This window comes from Doryrhamphus excisus, chromosome 11 (assembly GCF_030265055.1).
Source record: "Doryrhamphus excisus isolate RoL2022-K1 chromosome 11, RoL_Dexc_1.0, whole genome shotgun sequence".
In the NCBI taxonomy this organism is placed as follows: Eukaryota; Metazoa; Chordata; class Actinopteri; order Syngnathiformes; family Syngnathidae; genus Doryrhamphus; species Doryrhamphus excisus.
The window spans coordinates 3,191,983-3,208,941 of NC_080476.1; the positions used below are offsets into that span (position 1 = coordinate 3,191,983).

Sequence of the window (16,959 nt, forward strand, 5' to 3'; positions counted from 1 at the left end):
CAACACACACTTTTACAGATACAATACTTCCAGGTGGACGTTACGTGTAATATATATAGTCTGGTCCCCCATAAATGTTGTTAAAGCAATGCAGCCCGTGAGTCAAAACATTTGTTGTAATGTGACCAGACTTGATTGCCAGAACAACATGCTTGTATTGCAGGTTGGGATGATGTGAAAAGGCACAATAATAATACGCCTGCATTGTGTGACTCGGTTATATCAAAAATGTTGTTTGTTCAGTGTGCAATAATACAATATGATACAAACACAATGATACTAAACTAAGCAAAGATATTGATTCGGTGATGTAACAATGCCAGAGCCTGACTGATGGTCACACTAAAAAGTGAGGATCGAGCAAGCGTGACTCGTTCTGACACTCCAGCAAGGTCAAGGAGAACTTTACCATACTCCAGGGGAGAATTTGCTACCCTGGCATCAGACCATAGCTATCAAATGTGCCGTCAAACGTAAGACAACAAATAAACAATACATTGTTTTCGCTGTTTTGCAATGTTTTATAGCAATGATCGGCAGGAGACTACTGATATAAAAATATAAATAAAGTGTATACCAGCAACGTCACCTCTTGCACGGGAGGCCCCCACTGACCTTTAACTAGGCTAATTAGTATTGATTGCAAAGAGTCATGCATTGACACACAGACAGTGCATGCTGTGCATCGCTGTGTTCTGTATGTACAGTATACTGGACCAGGGAGAAAACTTTCACAACAAGGGCCACATACTGAAATATGAATCATATGAATGATATGAATGACAGTTGCCGTGTTTCTCCAAAATAACACAAAGTGGACGTGGATGAACTGGCTTTCAATTCTGCCGACAAAAGACTATGCATCACTTTTTGTCTATTTTGACAAAACCAAAAAAAACCCCAAAACAAAGCAACTTTCCCCATAGTAAGTGTAAATCAAATGAACCCAATCCAGACTCCTAAAAATATTAACAAAAATTACACTTTACAGAGAAAACAATGGAAAATAATCATAAATATATCCTCTTTTTGCCTTTTAATCAAATTCATTCATTCATTCATTCATTTTCTACCGCTTTTTCCTCACGAGGGTCGCGGGGGGGTGCTGGAGCCTATCCCAGCTGTCTTCGGGCGAGAGGCGGGGTACACCCTGGACTGGTGGCCAGCCAATCACAGGGCACATATAGACAAACAACCATTCACACTCACATTCATACCTATGGACAATTTGGAGTGGCCAATTAACCTAGCGTGTTTTTGGAATGTGGGAGGAAACCGGAGTACCCGGAGAAAACCCACGCATGCACGGGGAGAACATGCAAACTCCACACAGAGATGGCCGAGGGCGGGGACCGAACCCTGGTCTCCTAGCTGTGAGGTCTGCGCACTAACCACCAGACCGCCGTGCCGCCTTAATCAAATTCCTTCAATAAAAAAAGCACAAACCGATGGATGGATTACACAACATGTTTGGGATGAAGGGGGTGGATGATGGTCACTCAACAAGAAAAAAACGGAGGCTCCCGAATCGTAGTTGGGAAGCTCCATTCCCAACTCCAAGAGGCTCCATTCCATGAAACGAACTAGATGACAAGACTTATGTTCGTACTAGAATTTGAATTTGGCCACACAAAAACAAAAAAAAAAACTGCGATTTGGTTGAAAACTGAATCGTACAAAGTAGGATGTAAGAGAGGTTGACTGTATAGTAATCCTTCGCCATTTCACATTTAGAATTTTACAGCTTCACTCTGTCATGGTTTTTCAAAAATATATTAAATCATGCTGTTTTGTGATGGAATAGAGCCTATTAATAGTCAAGTGGAAGCCTCAATTATGCATATTTTGTCTGGAACCCAAAACGCAGAGTCACATCCAGTAGCAAAAAATATTTATGAAACACAAGGGGTCCACTTCAGGGAAAAGTACAAACCAGAGCAAAAACTACAACGAAAACTAGGCTACACAGAGTTCAAAGTAATAACACAAAAAAAACACAACAGACAAAAAGCAGGAGACAAAGTACAAGAAAAAACAGAGCTGGCAAAAGGTCAAGCAGGCAGAACAAACGAGTAATAACAGAAAACACAGCAGAAAAAGGTCTAACGGGCTGGGACTTACAAGAAACGCTAAAAGCCAGAAAGCAGGGACACAAAATGGACGTTGCCGAGGCGTGTAGCATAAGGAAGGCACGAGGAACAATCTGGCGACGATGCTTGGAAAAGGCAGAAGGCGGCAGCAGAGAGACAATGCAGAGAACATGACATATTTAAGCAATATTTTTTACCTAAATTAAGCATTTTCAAGCATTAAGATTGCTAAATGAATCAAAAATCAAATATAAGGTCATCAGAAGACACAATCACAAACGTGATGATATGTAGTATTCTACACTGGTCACGAGGAGTCAGTAATGTTACTGTAACACAAGACATTTTATTGGTTTTATTGCTTTAGTGAAGGTTTGAATAAGCTCCCAATAATGGGCCCAACATGGGCTACTGTAACTGTAACCCATTTTAAGGTCAAAATTGAATTGGAAGTCATTTCCTGCCACTTCCTGCCAGAGGAAAAAAAATTTACAGCAACACACAAGGGCACTATACTATATTGAGTAATACAAATGTAAAGGTGACTATAGGGGCGTTATTTAGTGTCCAGAGGGCTCTAATAATGTTAAAAACTGTATTTAGAAGACCATGCTAGGTTAATTAGCGACTCCAAATTGTCCATAGGTATGAATGTGAGTGTGAATGGTTGTTTGTCTATATGTGCCCTGTGATTGGCTGGCCACCAGTCCAGGGCGTACCCCGTCGCTCGCCCGAAAACAGCTGGGATAGGCTCCAGCACCTCCACGACCCTTGTGAGGATAAGCGGTTGAAAATGAATGAATGAATAAATAAATTCCATTCATAATGATGAAACGGGTTCTCATTCCGATTCCTCGTTTCGATTCTGGTTCCTAACGATTCTCGATTCCGATGCAGGGTCATAAAAGTTAGCATTGTTTAAATGAGGATGCTAACCAGAGTTCTATTTGGATGAAATGTTTGGACTTTTTCATGGATTGTTTAATGATAGTATACTTTGTTTGCTGCCTACATGTTGATGTATGCTATTTTGTTAGCACAACTCAACAGGATTCAGCCCAAAGTGCTCTTATTTTGAAGGCCGGACGCGTGTTGTGTTAGTTGAGAAGGTCTCTTGATTGTTGCTAACTGTGACGGACTGTGCCAGAAATAAAGTTGCCTAGCCGTAGCCGTAGCTCCTGTCCTTTATTTATTCACAACTTCCCCGACAACTAGCATCCTGAAAGCCTGGCTACCGCTGACATGACACGGATGTCATTTATTGTCTGATTTCCGGATTCTGATCACTTCCAGGAAGTCCGACCTATCAAAGACAGGCGTTCCTTCTACACCATGAATGTGTGAACATGAATGGTATTGATGGTGCACCGTCCTTTGTATGATATCATTGTCTATTTTGCTGGAGCTCCGGAGCTTCCGGTTGGCAAAGTGGGCATCGAACCCACCCATCGAAGAATCTAAATTTAAAAAAATTGAACGATCTATTTTTGGATAAATTTCCTGTAGCGGAGCGGCTTCTCGGGTTCTGAGATCATCTCCCAGGATGCACTGGTTTGGAGCGGTCAAAGGTATAGGGGGTGTGTTCAAATCAAAGAACACGGAAGTTTGTCCTCTTTTGGTGACTTTATTTAGGTTATGATGTGGTACTGATGAGACATACATACAAAGACAAATACACAATAAGTGATAAGTAACGCAATGTAACTCATATTACATAAGTATAATGATTAGCTAAAGGCACGCTACACACAGAAATTCAACAAAGAAACCAAGCAAACATGACACTCACAAGAATAACCGTTAGTCATAGTTAGCTTAAATACTGATATACTGATATTAGCACCGATGAACAAGGGAGCCTAAGTTTGTGAAAAGGGTGCCCAAACTACTCCACAGCTCCCACAATAAAGCCAAAAACTCACCTTTATGCATTCACGCACAGCATCAACCTGGTGATATGATGTATGTATCTATGAATTGTTCAACCAAAAAAAAACGTCCCACACTGTGGTGCGTTTACTGACCGCTGAACACCATAGGACAAACGACACTCAAAGATGAACATACATTCATTCATTGTCTGCCGCTTTTTCCTCACGAGGGTCGCAGGGGGTGCTGGAGCCTATCCCAGCTGTCTTCGAGCGAGAGGCGGGGTACACCCTGGACTGGTGGCCAGCCAATCACAGGGCACATATAGACAAACAACCATTCACACTCACATTCATACCTATGGACAATTTGGAGTGGCCAATTAACCTAGCATGTTTTTGGAATGTGGGAAGAAACCGGAGTACCTGGAAAAAACCCACGCACCGGGACAACATGCAAACTCGATTCAAACCCAGGTCTTCTCGATCTCCTGACTGTGTGGCCTACATGCTAACCACTTGTTCACTGTGCGGAATTGGATCATCACATTTTATTCATCTATTTTTGCCAAGCAAGGACCCGGTGGGACCACCCACCAGTTGTCATCACTGGGTTAGAGCATGGGTGTCCAAAGCGCATCCCGGGGGCCATTTCTGCCCCGGAGTACATTCAACAAGAAAACGAAAAAAAAAAAACACAGCAAAAACTGAAAAATCATCAGTAATTTTACAAGAATGAAAGCAAAATATGATGACAAAAAATTGTGATCTAAGAGAAAAAGTGGGAATTTTATATAGAGGGTGGAATTGAACCCTGGTCTCCTAGCTGTGAGGTCTGCACGCTAACCACCCGACCGCCGTACCACGCTGAACATACAATGCAATGTGAAATATGGGCTTTCTAACATTTCCCTTGCGACAAATGAGGATAATAATCTTCAAGCCACGTTTAATTGAAAGTAATGAATCGGAGAAAGTCTATATGTGCCCTGTGATTGGCTGGCCACCAGTCCAGGGTGTACCCCGCCTTACGCCCGAAGACAGCTGGGATAGGCTCCAGCTCCCCCGCGACCCTCGTGAGGAAAAAGCGGTAGAAAATGAATGAATGAATGAATGAATCGGAGAAAGAAAATGTAAAAATGTAGTTTTTCCAAAGAGCAAAGAGCAAAGAGCAAATTGGACTGTATTTCCTGGGCATGCTCCATGTTTGGTACTGACAGGGTCGATGAAACGCGTGCACTGGTATGAGCAAAAGGCAGCATCGGACATACAAGTGATGAGATTGGAGCAAGGGAAAGTATTTGAAGACGTGTGCAGCCTGTACCGTGTGTTTCTATCCTCTCCCTGCAGTAATGTGTAACGATGCAACGCACGTCCGTTATGGACCTTAACATTACCAACTCAGCGGGGCGCATCATCGCAGCTGGAGGTGAGGTGCAGGATGTTGCAGGGGTGGGGGTAAGGAGGTCCAAGCTTGTTGGAGCAGAAAGTGAAGAAAGATGAGCAAAAGTTGGGAGTGTGGAAATAAGATAGCTATATTTTTTTTACGACTAAGTTGTTTGACACGTTATAGTATGGTAGTGTTGAACGTTATCTTATGAGAACACACCGCCTTGGATTGTCAGCTACGGATGAAGAACGCAGCAATACATTTTGCAATACATCATCACTCATATAGAAACATCACTCAAGGACTACTCGTTAGGGTCACCTGACACTCGGTTCACAATAGAGAGATGACACAAGGATCCATGAAAAATCACAAATGAGTCCTGTCTCTTTAAAAGTACAGTGGAACCTCAGCTAGCATCATTCATCCTTTCTGGAAGGTCAGACTCCTGACGTAGCTTAGTGATATCGGTGACAAAGTCTATTATTGGTATGGACTTTTGCCTCTTTGTCTCTTTTTTCAACTTTCTTCTTAAATAATTTGCAAAATTTTCACTTTATTCCCATAATATTATAACTCAACCCAACCTAGTTTTCCAAAAATTACAACTTTATTTTGTTTATTTCCATCATTTTTCTTTAATATTTCAACTTTATGCTACCAAAATTATTCATTCATTTTCTACCACTTATCCTCACGAGGGTTGCAGGGGGTGCTGGAGCCTATCCCAGCTGTCTTCGGGCGAGAGGCGGGGTTCACCCTGGACTGGTGGCCAGCCAATCACAGGGCACATATAGACAAACAACCATTCACACTCACATTCATACCTATGGACAATTTTGAGTGGCCAATTAACCTAGCATGTTTTTGGAATGTGGGAGGAAACCGGAGTACCCGGAGAAAACATGCCAACTCCACACAGAGATGGCCGAGGGTGGAATTGAACCCTGGTCACCTAAATTATTTTTTTGCTCATAATATTACATAGATACATTATTATCTATATAAAATTCCCACTTTTTCTCTTAGATCACAATTTTTTGTCATCATATTTTGCTTTCATTCTTGTAAAATTACTGATGATTTTTCAGTTTTTGCTGTGTTTTTTTTTTCGTTTTCTTGTTGAATGTACTCCGGGGCAGAAATGGCCCCCAGGATGCACTTTGGACCCCCATGCTCTAACCCAGTGATGACAACTGGTGGGTGGTCCCACCGGGTCCTTGCTTGGCAAAAATAGATGAATAAAATGTGATGATCCAATTCCGCACGGTGAACAAGTGGTTAGCATGTAGGCCACACAGTCAGGAGATCGAGAAGACCTGGGTTTGAATCGAGTTTGCATGTTGTCCCGGTGCGTGGGTTTTTTCCAGGTACTCCGGTTTCTTCCCACATTCCAAAAACATGCTAGGTTAATTGGCCACTCCAAATTGTCCATAGGTATGAATGTGAGTGTGAATGGTTGTTTGTCTATATGTGCCCTGTGATTGGTTGGCCACCAGTCCAGGGTGTACCCCACCTCTCGCCCGAAGACAGGCTGGGATAGGCTCCAGCATAGAGTATATCCTTGAGTGAGGCTACGCTGCATAGAAAATGGATGAATGGATGGTAATGATCTGATGTCCCTGAATGCACCTTGCGTTCTTGTCTGTGTTCTTCACTCAGGCAGCCAGCCACAAAAGCAAAAAGGTCCCTTTAAATTTACTGTAGGGTTTAAAAATTCAGAGTTAAAAAACATGCACAGTTTGGGTCGGCACTTGTCAACGTTGACAACCGCTCCTCTAACCTAATCAATTTTTCCATTAAGAAATTATACAAATCCAATTACTGTATTTTCCAGACTATAAGTGGAGGGGTATGAGTTGCAGCAGGGAAAAAATGCATCATGAACAGTAAAAAATAAAATATATATATAAGTGGTCCTGGACTGCGGGTGGCATTTAGCGGTATTTATGATGGTCCTATCATAACAGCCAGCTTTTATTTACAGTGTCCTGGCACCGCACCTAACAACATTAAATTCACAAGAGAAGATGAAGCCAGAGGGAGGGGGCAAAGTTGACACCAACAAGACACAAACTAAAGCTGAAAAAATGCACTTTTTAATGTTATTTTAACAGAATCTTGAAGCAGCAACCTGGTGTTTGTGCACTCAGTTCAAATCTCTGGATAAAGAAGCAGAATGTTTATTCATTCATTCATTTTCTACCGAAAGGGTTGCGGCGGGTGCTGGAGCCTATCCCAGCTGTCTTGGGGCGAGAGGCGCACAACCATTCACACTCACATTCATAGCAATGGACAATTTGGAGTGGCCAATTAACCTAGCATGTTTTTGGAATGTGGGAGGAAACCGGAGTACCCGGAGAAAACCCGGAGAGAACATGCAAACTCCACATAGAGATGACCAAGGGTGGAATCGAACTCGGGTCTCCTAGCTGTGAGGCATGCCCGCTAACCACTCGTCCGCCATGCAGCCCCGAGGCAGAATGTGTTTTGAAAAATAATCCCTTCATTCATTCATTTTCTACCGCTTTTTCCTCACGAGGGTCGAGGGGGGTGCTGGAGCCTATCCCAGCTGTCTTTGGGCGAGAGGCGGGGTACACCCTGGACTGGTGGCCAGCCAATCACAGGGCACATATAGACAAACAACCATTCACACTCACATTCATACCTATGGACAATTTGGAGTGGCCAATTCATTCATTCATTCATTTTCTACCGCTTTTCCTCACGAGGGTCGCGGGGGTGCTGGAGCCTATCCCAGCTGTCTTTGGGCGAGAGGCGGGGTACACTCTGGACTGGTCGCCAGCCAATCACAGGGCACATATAGACAAACTACCATTCACTAGAGAAAACCCGGGAACATGCAAACTCCACATAGAGATAACCAAGGGTGGAATCGAACTCGGGTCTGTGAGGCCTGCTCGTGAACCACTCAAGACCAGGACCCGTGCAAATAGAAGAAATCCAAGATGGAGCTGGAGCTGGAGCTCATTCCCGCTCTGGTCTGTGTTTTTGTTACATTGTGTTTATCGTGGACTTATTGATAGAGTGCAAACACTGTGCTTCTCCTCACATATTGGCAATTTGCAGCGTTTCCCTGAAAGGCCGGCCTTATCGTTTTGCGTACTTGCACGTGTACGTGAGGCACGAGGCCACGCGCCACATCCTCAACACAACACAAATTGGTATTCTTGTCATCTTGTGAGAAAGCAAAGGCATACAGGCTAATGTGTGCCATCCGGGATTGGTCACAGACCGTTCTCTGCTGGACATGGTGAGAGCACCAAGACAGAAAAGTGATGTATGATGGATGGGTGGGCTCTGAGATGAAAAAAAGGATGCATGATGACGCCTCATGTTTGTTTGCGCCCCACTCTCTCCCTCTCAAGTGTGTTATTTATGGTGAAAATGGAGGCTGTCAAGTCACATTTATATGAAATACGCAGGGTAGCGCCTGCTGGTCCTTCAGTTCAAAGAGCTTTTGAACACGCCGTCTGTGTCGTCCCGCCTCGCTCCGTCTCGCTCTCTGACAGAGACGCTCTCTGAAAGGGACAAAGTCAAGGACGGCCACTCAAAACACTCCAAACATCGCCGACATGCCCTCCCTTTGTCATCACACTGTGTAAACACATGCTCTCCAGTGATCACATTAAGCACTGCAAAACACCACATGGCACAAGCAAAAGTATTGGGACAGCACCGGGAACGGAAATGCGAGGACAACTTTGCAGATTCAACATCTTCCACTCTTCCGGGACGGTTTTCTATACAGGATGTTGGCAAGTCCACCACCAGCGTCCACACCAAAATCCTCTAAACAAGCCCGACTTTGCCTTGGGCCTTCCCCAAACTGTTCCACTAAGCTTCAACTCCCGAGTGATTAATTCATTTATGCAATTAATTATGAAATGACCCACTCAGTCACATAATTCAATTTAAAGCCGCTCTGTCAATTGACTCAACATTTCAATCAGATTAATCACAGTTTTAAATTAATTAATCATGATTAATCACCATTTACAAATTTTGGTCACTCTTAAATGCTCCAGATCATGAAACAAATAACAAAAATAATGTCAATATTAATTCATGACAACACAAAGTCATAATGCTGTTTTAAAAAAGGTTTATTATTAAAGGAGAAATGGCCGTGTGTGGAAAAGTAATTGCCCCCGAAAGCCAACAGGTCACCAACAGGTCACCAACAGGTCACCAACAGGATTTTTTGGTAGCCAGCAGTATTCATGGTTCCATTTATCTCAGCAAGTCTTCCAGGTTCTAAAGCAGCAAAACAACCCCAGACCATCACACTACCTCCACCATATTTTACTCTTGGTATGATTTTCTTCTGAAGTCTGAAATGCGGTGTTACTTATATGTCAGATGTAATGAGACACACACCTTCCAAAAGTTCCAAAATGTTCTTTTTGTTCAGCAGTGGTTTTGGTCTTGGAACTCTGCCATGCCGGCCGTTTTTGCCCAGTGTCTTTCTTATGGTGGAGTCATGCAGTTGAGAGAGACCTGCAGTTGGATGTTGTTGTGGGGTCTTTTGTGACCTCTTGAATGAGTTGTCGAGCGACTCTTGGGGTCATTTTGGTTGGCCAGTCACTCCTGGGAAGGTTCACCATTGTTGCATGTTTTCCTCATTTGTGGATAATGGCTCTCACTGTGGTTTGCTGGAGTCCCAATGCTGTGGTAATGGCCTTATGACCTTTTCCACTTGAACTCAGGTATGATAAACCACAGTTCAGTTATATTTTAACAGCGGGGCAATCACTTTTTCACACAGGGCCATGCAGGTATGGATTTTATCTCCCTTTATAATAAAAATAATAATATAATTAAAACTGCATTTTTATGTTCAGTGGTGTTGTCATTGACTAATATTTAAATTTGTGTGATGATTTGAAACATTTGTGTTTGAAACAAGTGTGACGAACATGACATTTTTTTTCTGAAATGACTAGACCACCCTTGTTTCTTCAGTTTCTTGTTCATGGTCTGCTACAACTAAAGGTTCATTTATTTGGACACATTTTTTGGCAGTACATTGCCGTAGCTATTCATGTAAAAACGTAAGGGATTTTTATTTTGTATTATCAAGAAAAACATGGAAATGGCTAGATATCAGCACTTAAATTCAACTTTTATTAGCTATTTTTGTTGTCATCATTATTTTTGTCTAATTTAGACCACACACACACGCATAAAAAAGATCTTGTTGTGATGTTCAGAGGTCGGAGTGTCATCGAATGCATCTTGCGGTAGTGTGGTGAGAATGAGAGATGTGTTTGTGAGTTGGAGATACATATGGATCAGTCCCCTGAGATGGGTATCAGAAACGTGACATAGCAAGCAAAATTGCAAGTTATTTTCCAAACAATTTGCATATTAAAATAACTTTAACGGGGGTGTCAAACTCGTTTTCAATGATGGCCCCATCACAGTTATGGCTGCCATTAGAACGATCACTTGTTACTGTCAAAATATGAATATTACTTTGTGGTATTATTAAACTATACACTTGATTATTGTATTTTTCTTAACAAATTGATGCATAATTTGCTTTGAAGTGAGAAGTGAAGTGAGAATGTCAAGATGTCAAGCAGACATTCAAGTATTTATTTTGATAACAAAAATTGCTGGGAGTATTTGTTGCATGATCATTTCTGTCAAAATGAAAGGAGGATATAAAACTGGATATCCTCCTATAATACAGGAGGAAAAAGGTGAAGTGCATTGTTGACATTGACTATGGCAGACTTTTGCAGGCCACATAAAATCATCTGGCCATCCATCCATCCATCCATAAATCTTCTGTTTATCAGCAGCAGCCTAAGGATGATAGACAACTTTTTCTTCACTGCTTGTTTTTCCATTTTTGCTGTAATTGTGTTGTTGTTCAAATTTGAAAATGTTATAAATAATCAATCCAAACCTAATTTTCACAATTCAACTTTATTCTTTGTTTTGTATTTAATACTGCCAATTTTTTTGCAGAAATGACTGTCAAAATTAGGTTATATTTACATTTACATTCATTCATGGCCCTATGTTTGTAACATTTTTCCTATAGAGAGCATTCATATGGCTTCCAATGTTTTGTTTAATGGTGGACCATCAATGTCAAATCATCCATCAGTGAAAAGACTGTAAAATGTAATGTAGATTTCCACACAATTGTATTTTGTTATACACACTTAATGTGTTTGTGTCATTGATGGGAAGATTCCTTTTCCGCCTAATTAAAAAGCCCTTAAAGTATACTTAAGAGGTAAAAAACTAAAAAGATGGCACTTAGAAATGTCCAGCATTAACATTCAAGGGCAACTAAGGGCTGTGATTGGTTCATTAATTACTTAGAATGGCACTCAGTGGAGTGCAGACCTCTGCTAAGACCAAACAATCCTAATTTGGATGAACACCAAAATGTACGCCTTGAAAGATACCCTCAGCCCGCATTAAAATACATTTCACCATTAAGACTCATGCATTATTCACAGAGAAATGAGGGGGAAATGCCGAAAAATGCCTCATCCTTTAAAGTTAATGGATCATCATACAGATCTGCACTAAAATTTAATGCCTTTTCATCGCCCCTACCTTCACCCCTCTGCAAAGATTTTTGGAAACCAGCTAAGTTGCGTTGTGTGCAATACTGCCAACAAACAAACAGACGGCAATGAAATCAGGCTGTAACAACCTTGGAGGAGGTCTTTCTGAGTGTGGATCCCATGAAAGGATGTGTGCGGGCTGCCAATCAAATGGGCCAAATCGAGGCAAAGTCTGGAATGGAGTGTGTCCATTAAGAGGTCACCAAAGCTGTCATCATCTTCCTTGAGGCCATGTGTGTATGCGTGTGTGTGTGTGTGTGTGTGTGTGTGTGTGCGTGACTTTATCAGTGTTGGCACCAAGTGTCAGTGAGGGCCAGTGCGCTCCCCCAGCTGTGATTGGCTGAAGGTGACCACGACGGTGCCACTAATGGCCGTGAATGTCACTGCAGCCACAAGTAGTGTCGGGATTTGTTGTGTGGGCCTCAGGGAAATTACACTCAAAGTGTTTCCCTGTGAAAGTGTTTAGGGGATGAATCACAACCACACACACACACACACACACACACACACACGCACGCACACCTGATGGTTGTATGCTCTCCCTATTATTAATATACAGTGTGTGTGCTTCTACAGGGGTGATTTACACTGCAGGCATCCTGGACTGTGAGAGCAAAGACTCCTATTGGCTGACAGTCTATGCTACAGACAGAGGGGTCTCGCCCCTGTCAGCCTCTGTTGAGGTCTTCATCCAGGTACAAACACTGGCTTCACTTCCTGCATGACAACCACTGCATTGCAATGCAGCAGACGTCTTTGCATTTTTGCACGGAAATGTAAACGCAGCAAGGCCAATATGCATGAATATAACCCACCACAATGTGCGCATGACAACCGTAACAGCCAACCTTGGCATGATATCGACACCACCACAATGCATACCACACAGCATCCTCCAAGGAACCATATTCAGTAAGTCAAAATGAGCTTAAATATAACCATATGTATAATATTTACATAACTAGAATATTAATGACATTAAGAAAAGTTGAAAATAACGTCGTCCACACACACTGACAAAATAGAGCTGAGTACGTGTGTAATGATGCGTTTAGTACGCAAAGTCTCTTCCACTTGAGAGGTCATTCCGCCTCAGCATCACAAGTTTGGTTGCTCTGCAACAGCGCAAACATGACATCGAATTTAAGGGCCGTGTTTTGCTGTAGCTTGAGGTTACTAAGGTGTGGCGCGGCGTGATTGGTTGCTCCGCCGGCGGCCGCTTCATCACGCGCCAAAAGAGGAAGTTTAATCAGACACAGGTGCTCCTCAATTACCCGCTCGAGCATCTCGGCGCCACGTCGCTCGCAGCCAACACTCGTAAATACTCCACATCCGCGCCTTGGCAGCAGCTTCATTCATTTGTAACGCATTCAGGGCGTGACATGTGCTACATCTCTTTGATTGAGAACCGAGCTGATATTTGGCTTCAAGATACAGAGACGAAATATTAGAAACAGCTCTCAGTGTGATGCAGAGCAAAAAAAATAATAAACAAGAGTAAACACATTGATGTGCATTTCATCATTCATTCGATGGGGGACACAAAGACAGTCATCCTGGAAGGCCCAGAATCATTTATCTCGAAGAAAGACTCACCTGGAGGCTGTTCATTTCAAATTCACCATCTTAGATTTATTTAACACACTGATTCTCCAGCGGCCTTCTCCGGAAGGGAGAACATCACAAATGTCGACCTTTCTCATTCTAGCCAATGGGATATCTATACCTATACCTATAACTTAGGGATATCTTTTTTTACTTCAGAACTACTACTAATGATGTCATTACTGCAAGTCACTGAGGGAACGGGAGCTCTTTCTTTGGCAGGAGCCAATCACTAGCTATCAGTGAACACACGCAAAGCTTGTCAAATGAGGTCATTACTCAATATAAAGAACACTAAACTCATCACACAGCAACTTAACACCAAGGAGATAGGAAATATGCAATATAAGTACCAGTAAAAGTTAAAAAAATATGCAATGCATTTCATCCAAGCAAAGCATTGTATTGGTGCCATTGGGTTACTGCAATGATGTCAGCCTCCCTCCGGTGGACAGAGGCAGCATTGCAGCGCCTTGGTGGCCATCCATCCATTTTCCATGGCGCTTGTCCTCCAATGAAATGCTTTGCTCGGAAAAAATGCTAAAATACTAGTTTAAACTCATATAGGTACTTACATTGTATATTTTCCAGCTACATTTTGAGTGTTAAGCTGCTGTGTGATGAGTTTATAGTTCTTTGTATGATGACATTGTGAGTCAAGCTGTTATATAGAGATTTTCCAATGGGTTGACAAGCTGGTTGTGACTTCTTTAATAGCTCATGACTGGATCCTGTCAAACTGCGGCTTTGAAGCGATAAAATACCTTGCTGTTCCCGCTGATAAATTAAAAAATGTTATATAGAGTAATAATGCAGAAATATGGTATTTATTTTTGAATAAATAAAGACACTCACCTTCCTCTTCCTCCTTTTGGAGGTGGAGGACGTCAACGACAACGCGCCGCTCACCTCCGACCCCATCTACCACCCGGTTGTCATGGAGAACTCGCCCAAGGATGTGTCCGTCATCCGCATCCAAGCGCAGGACCCCGACCTCACCGCCACGCCCAGTCGTCTGAGTTACCGCATCACCGCTGGCAACCCTCAGAACTTCTTCTATATCAACCCAAAGACAGGCAAGATTGTTACAGTACATTTATGTTGGTTACTATTGTCGGTAGGCCGCATGGTGTGGTGTAAATCACTAAAGAATATACTTATATATATACTTATATATATAATATTTGGAACTTTAGGAAAATTATGTTGGTAACCACGATGACCACACAGTCAGGAGATCCAAAAACATGCTAGGTTAATTGGCCACTCCAAATTGTCCATAGGTATGAATGTGAGTGTGAATGGTTGTTTGTCTATATGTGCCCTGTGATTGGCTGGCCACCAGTCCAGGGTGTACCCCGCCTCTCGCCCGAAGACAGCTGGGATAGGCTCCAGCATACCTGCGACCCTAGTGAGAATAAGCGGCATAGAAAATGAATGGATGGATGGAGGTTGGGGAAAAAGTCATAACATTATGGAAATAAAGTCAAAATATTATGGGAATGAAGTCATAATATTACAAAAAGAAAATTTCTGAAAATATTTAAGAAGAAAATTTTAACATTTGGAAATAACCCCCAAAAACCCACTAGAGATGGGAAAGACGTCCATACTAATAATGCGCCATTTCACCTTTGTCACAAAGCTGAGATGCAGTTTTCTTGAAATCGATACAACTCACTAACATATGTATGTATAACGTATGTATACATATGTGTTGATTTCGAGAATATTATGTACATCCTTTGATTTTTCACTATGTAGCCCTCACTGGAAAAACTTTGGATATCCCTGCCTGAAAGGGGAACTTTGCCATTTCCATTGTCATTCCCAATCCTTATGTGAACACAAACACAGATTTCTATTCATTTTCTGTGTATTCTAGAGTGAGAAAATGAGTTAATATGAGCTAGCTAACAACAGACGTCATGGGAAAAAATATGATTATTATAGTATTATTATTATTATTATTGTAGCAGCTAACATGAAAAACTATTTTTATATGTCCTTTAAATTGACCCTCGGGGATAAATAAAGTGTTTTTGAACTTGAACTTGAAATTGTTAGCTAGCTCATATTAACTCATTTTCTCATGTTATAATGCACAGAAAAGGGAAAGAAATATGTGTTCACAAAAGGATTGGGAATGATGGGCAACATTTTAAAAAAGTGCAGTTCCCCTTTAAATACTCCCAATGTTTGCTCAAATGAGATGAAAATAGAATCGCTGAAGTTTTAAAAAATCCTGAATTCCATCTCAAAATGGAAGATTGCTCAAGAGGTTCAGGCACTGTACAGTATATTTTCTGAATGAATTCCGCATGTATTCACTTCATTATTTTTCAAGAGTCTTGTTTAAAATGAGCAGCTGTCATTTTCGTGTTTTTATTGCACATTCAAAGGAATGTTCCGTGATTGCATGCACAACACAGTGCCGTTTTTGGGTACACTGTCTAAAGTGTGTGTGTGTGTGTGTCACAGGGGAGACTTTTTCGCCATCTGAGCTCGCCTGTGTGGCTTTTTGGTAATCTTCATTCATTGTCGCCCTCGTATCGACGACTATCACCTACACAGGCTGATAAATTGGCTTCTACTCAGCGCTGAATGTTTCCGGCGCTCCTGACTTTATAGCCTTCCCCACCGCCACCGCCGCCGCCGCCGCGCCGCGCCGAGTCCAATAACACTCATATTAAAGTGCTGGATTTACAAGGGAGGCCGGTTGGCTCCGCCCCCCAAAGGTGCTAGTGTGATGTGATGATTGTTGTGGTGAGTCATCTCTCCAGCACTTTCTGTGCGACCCGACGGACCAACAAAATCAAGTCTGATTGATTTGCCCACTTTGCCCCCCCCCCCACCCCCCCTTGCCGCTTTGATTTGTTTTCCCAAACGACATTTTGTAATTTTTCCGTGTTAAAGTTCCCCATCAGAGCGCATTGGAGCGTGTGACACGTGACGCTATTCCTCCAAAGTAGCCAAGCAGAACACAAGCACGATATTTTGCCGCTGTGCTTTGCTTTTGTCGCAGTGCAAGACCCCCCCCCCCATCCCAATCCCACCCCCTCAACCCCCTTCACGGGGGTGCAAACAGAAGAGATGAGTGTTGACACAAGGTCCAAGACCAGGCGCTCCAAGAAAATGCTGGAATGTTTGCCCAGCGTCTTGGTTGTCTGTTTCAGCTTGTGTTGATTTAGTCACATCAGAACCACCCAAGCACCGCCCCAAATGACTACATTGAATGTATCATGTAAATGTCTAACACTGGAAGTCAATTATATAGGAGGTGTGTACCAGTGTGTATGCCGCCATCTTGTATTGGAAGTGTTAGCCTTGACGCTGGAATTTTGACAGTTTAAAAGTGCTTTTAGTAGCTTTAATGCCAATGAGCACTAACT

General features: G+C 42.3%; 1 protein-coding gene across 8 annotated transcripts in view; it reads left to right on the plus strand.

Annotated features, from left to right (window-relative positions):
* Nucleotides 1-16,959, plus strand: part of LOC131137960 (protocadherin Fat 3) — an 86,604-nt gene that overhangs the window by 9,761 nt on the left and 59,884 nt on the right. For 7 of the 8 annotated variants that reach the window (XR_009132008.1, XM_058086456.1, XM_058086455.1 and 4 more), the window contains exons 5-6: nucleotides 12,539-12,657; nucleotides 14,445-14,643. The exons of the other annotated variant lie outside the window; for it this stretch is intronic. Coding sequence is in view for 6 of the 7 variants with exons in the window: in XM_058086456.1 (XP_057942439.1) it covers nucleotides 12,539-12,657; nucleotides 14,445-14,643 (318 nt within the window). In the remaining variant the exon portion in view is untranslated. The remainder of the gene's footprint in view (nucleotides 1-12,538; nucleotides 12,658-14,444; nucleotides 14,644-16,959) is intronic. 8 annotated transcript variants of the gene reach the window in all.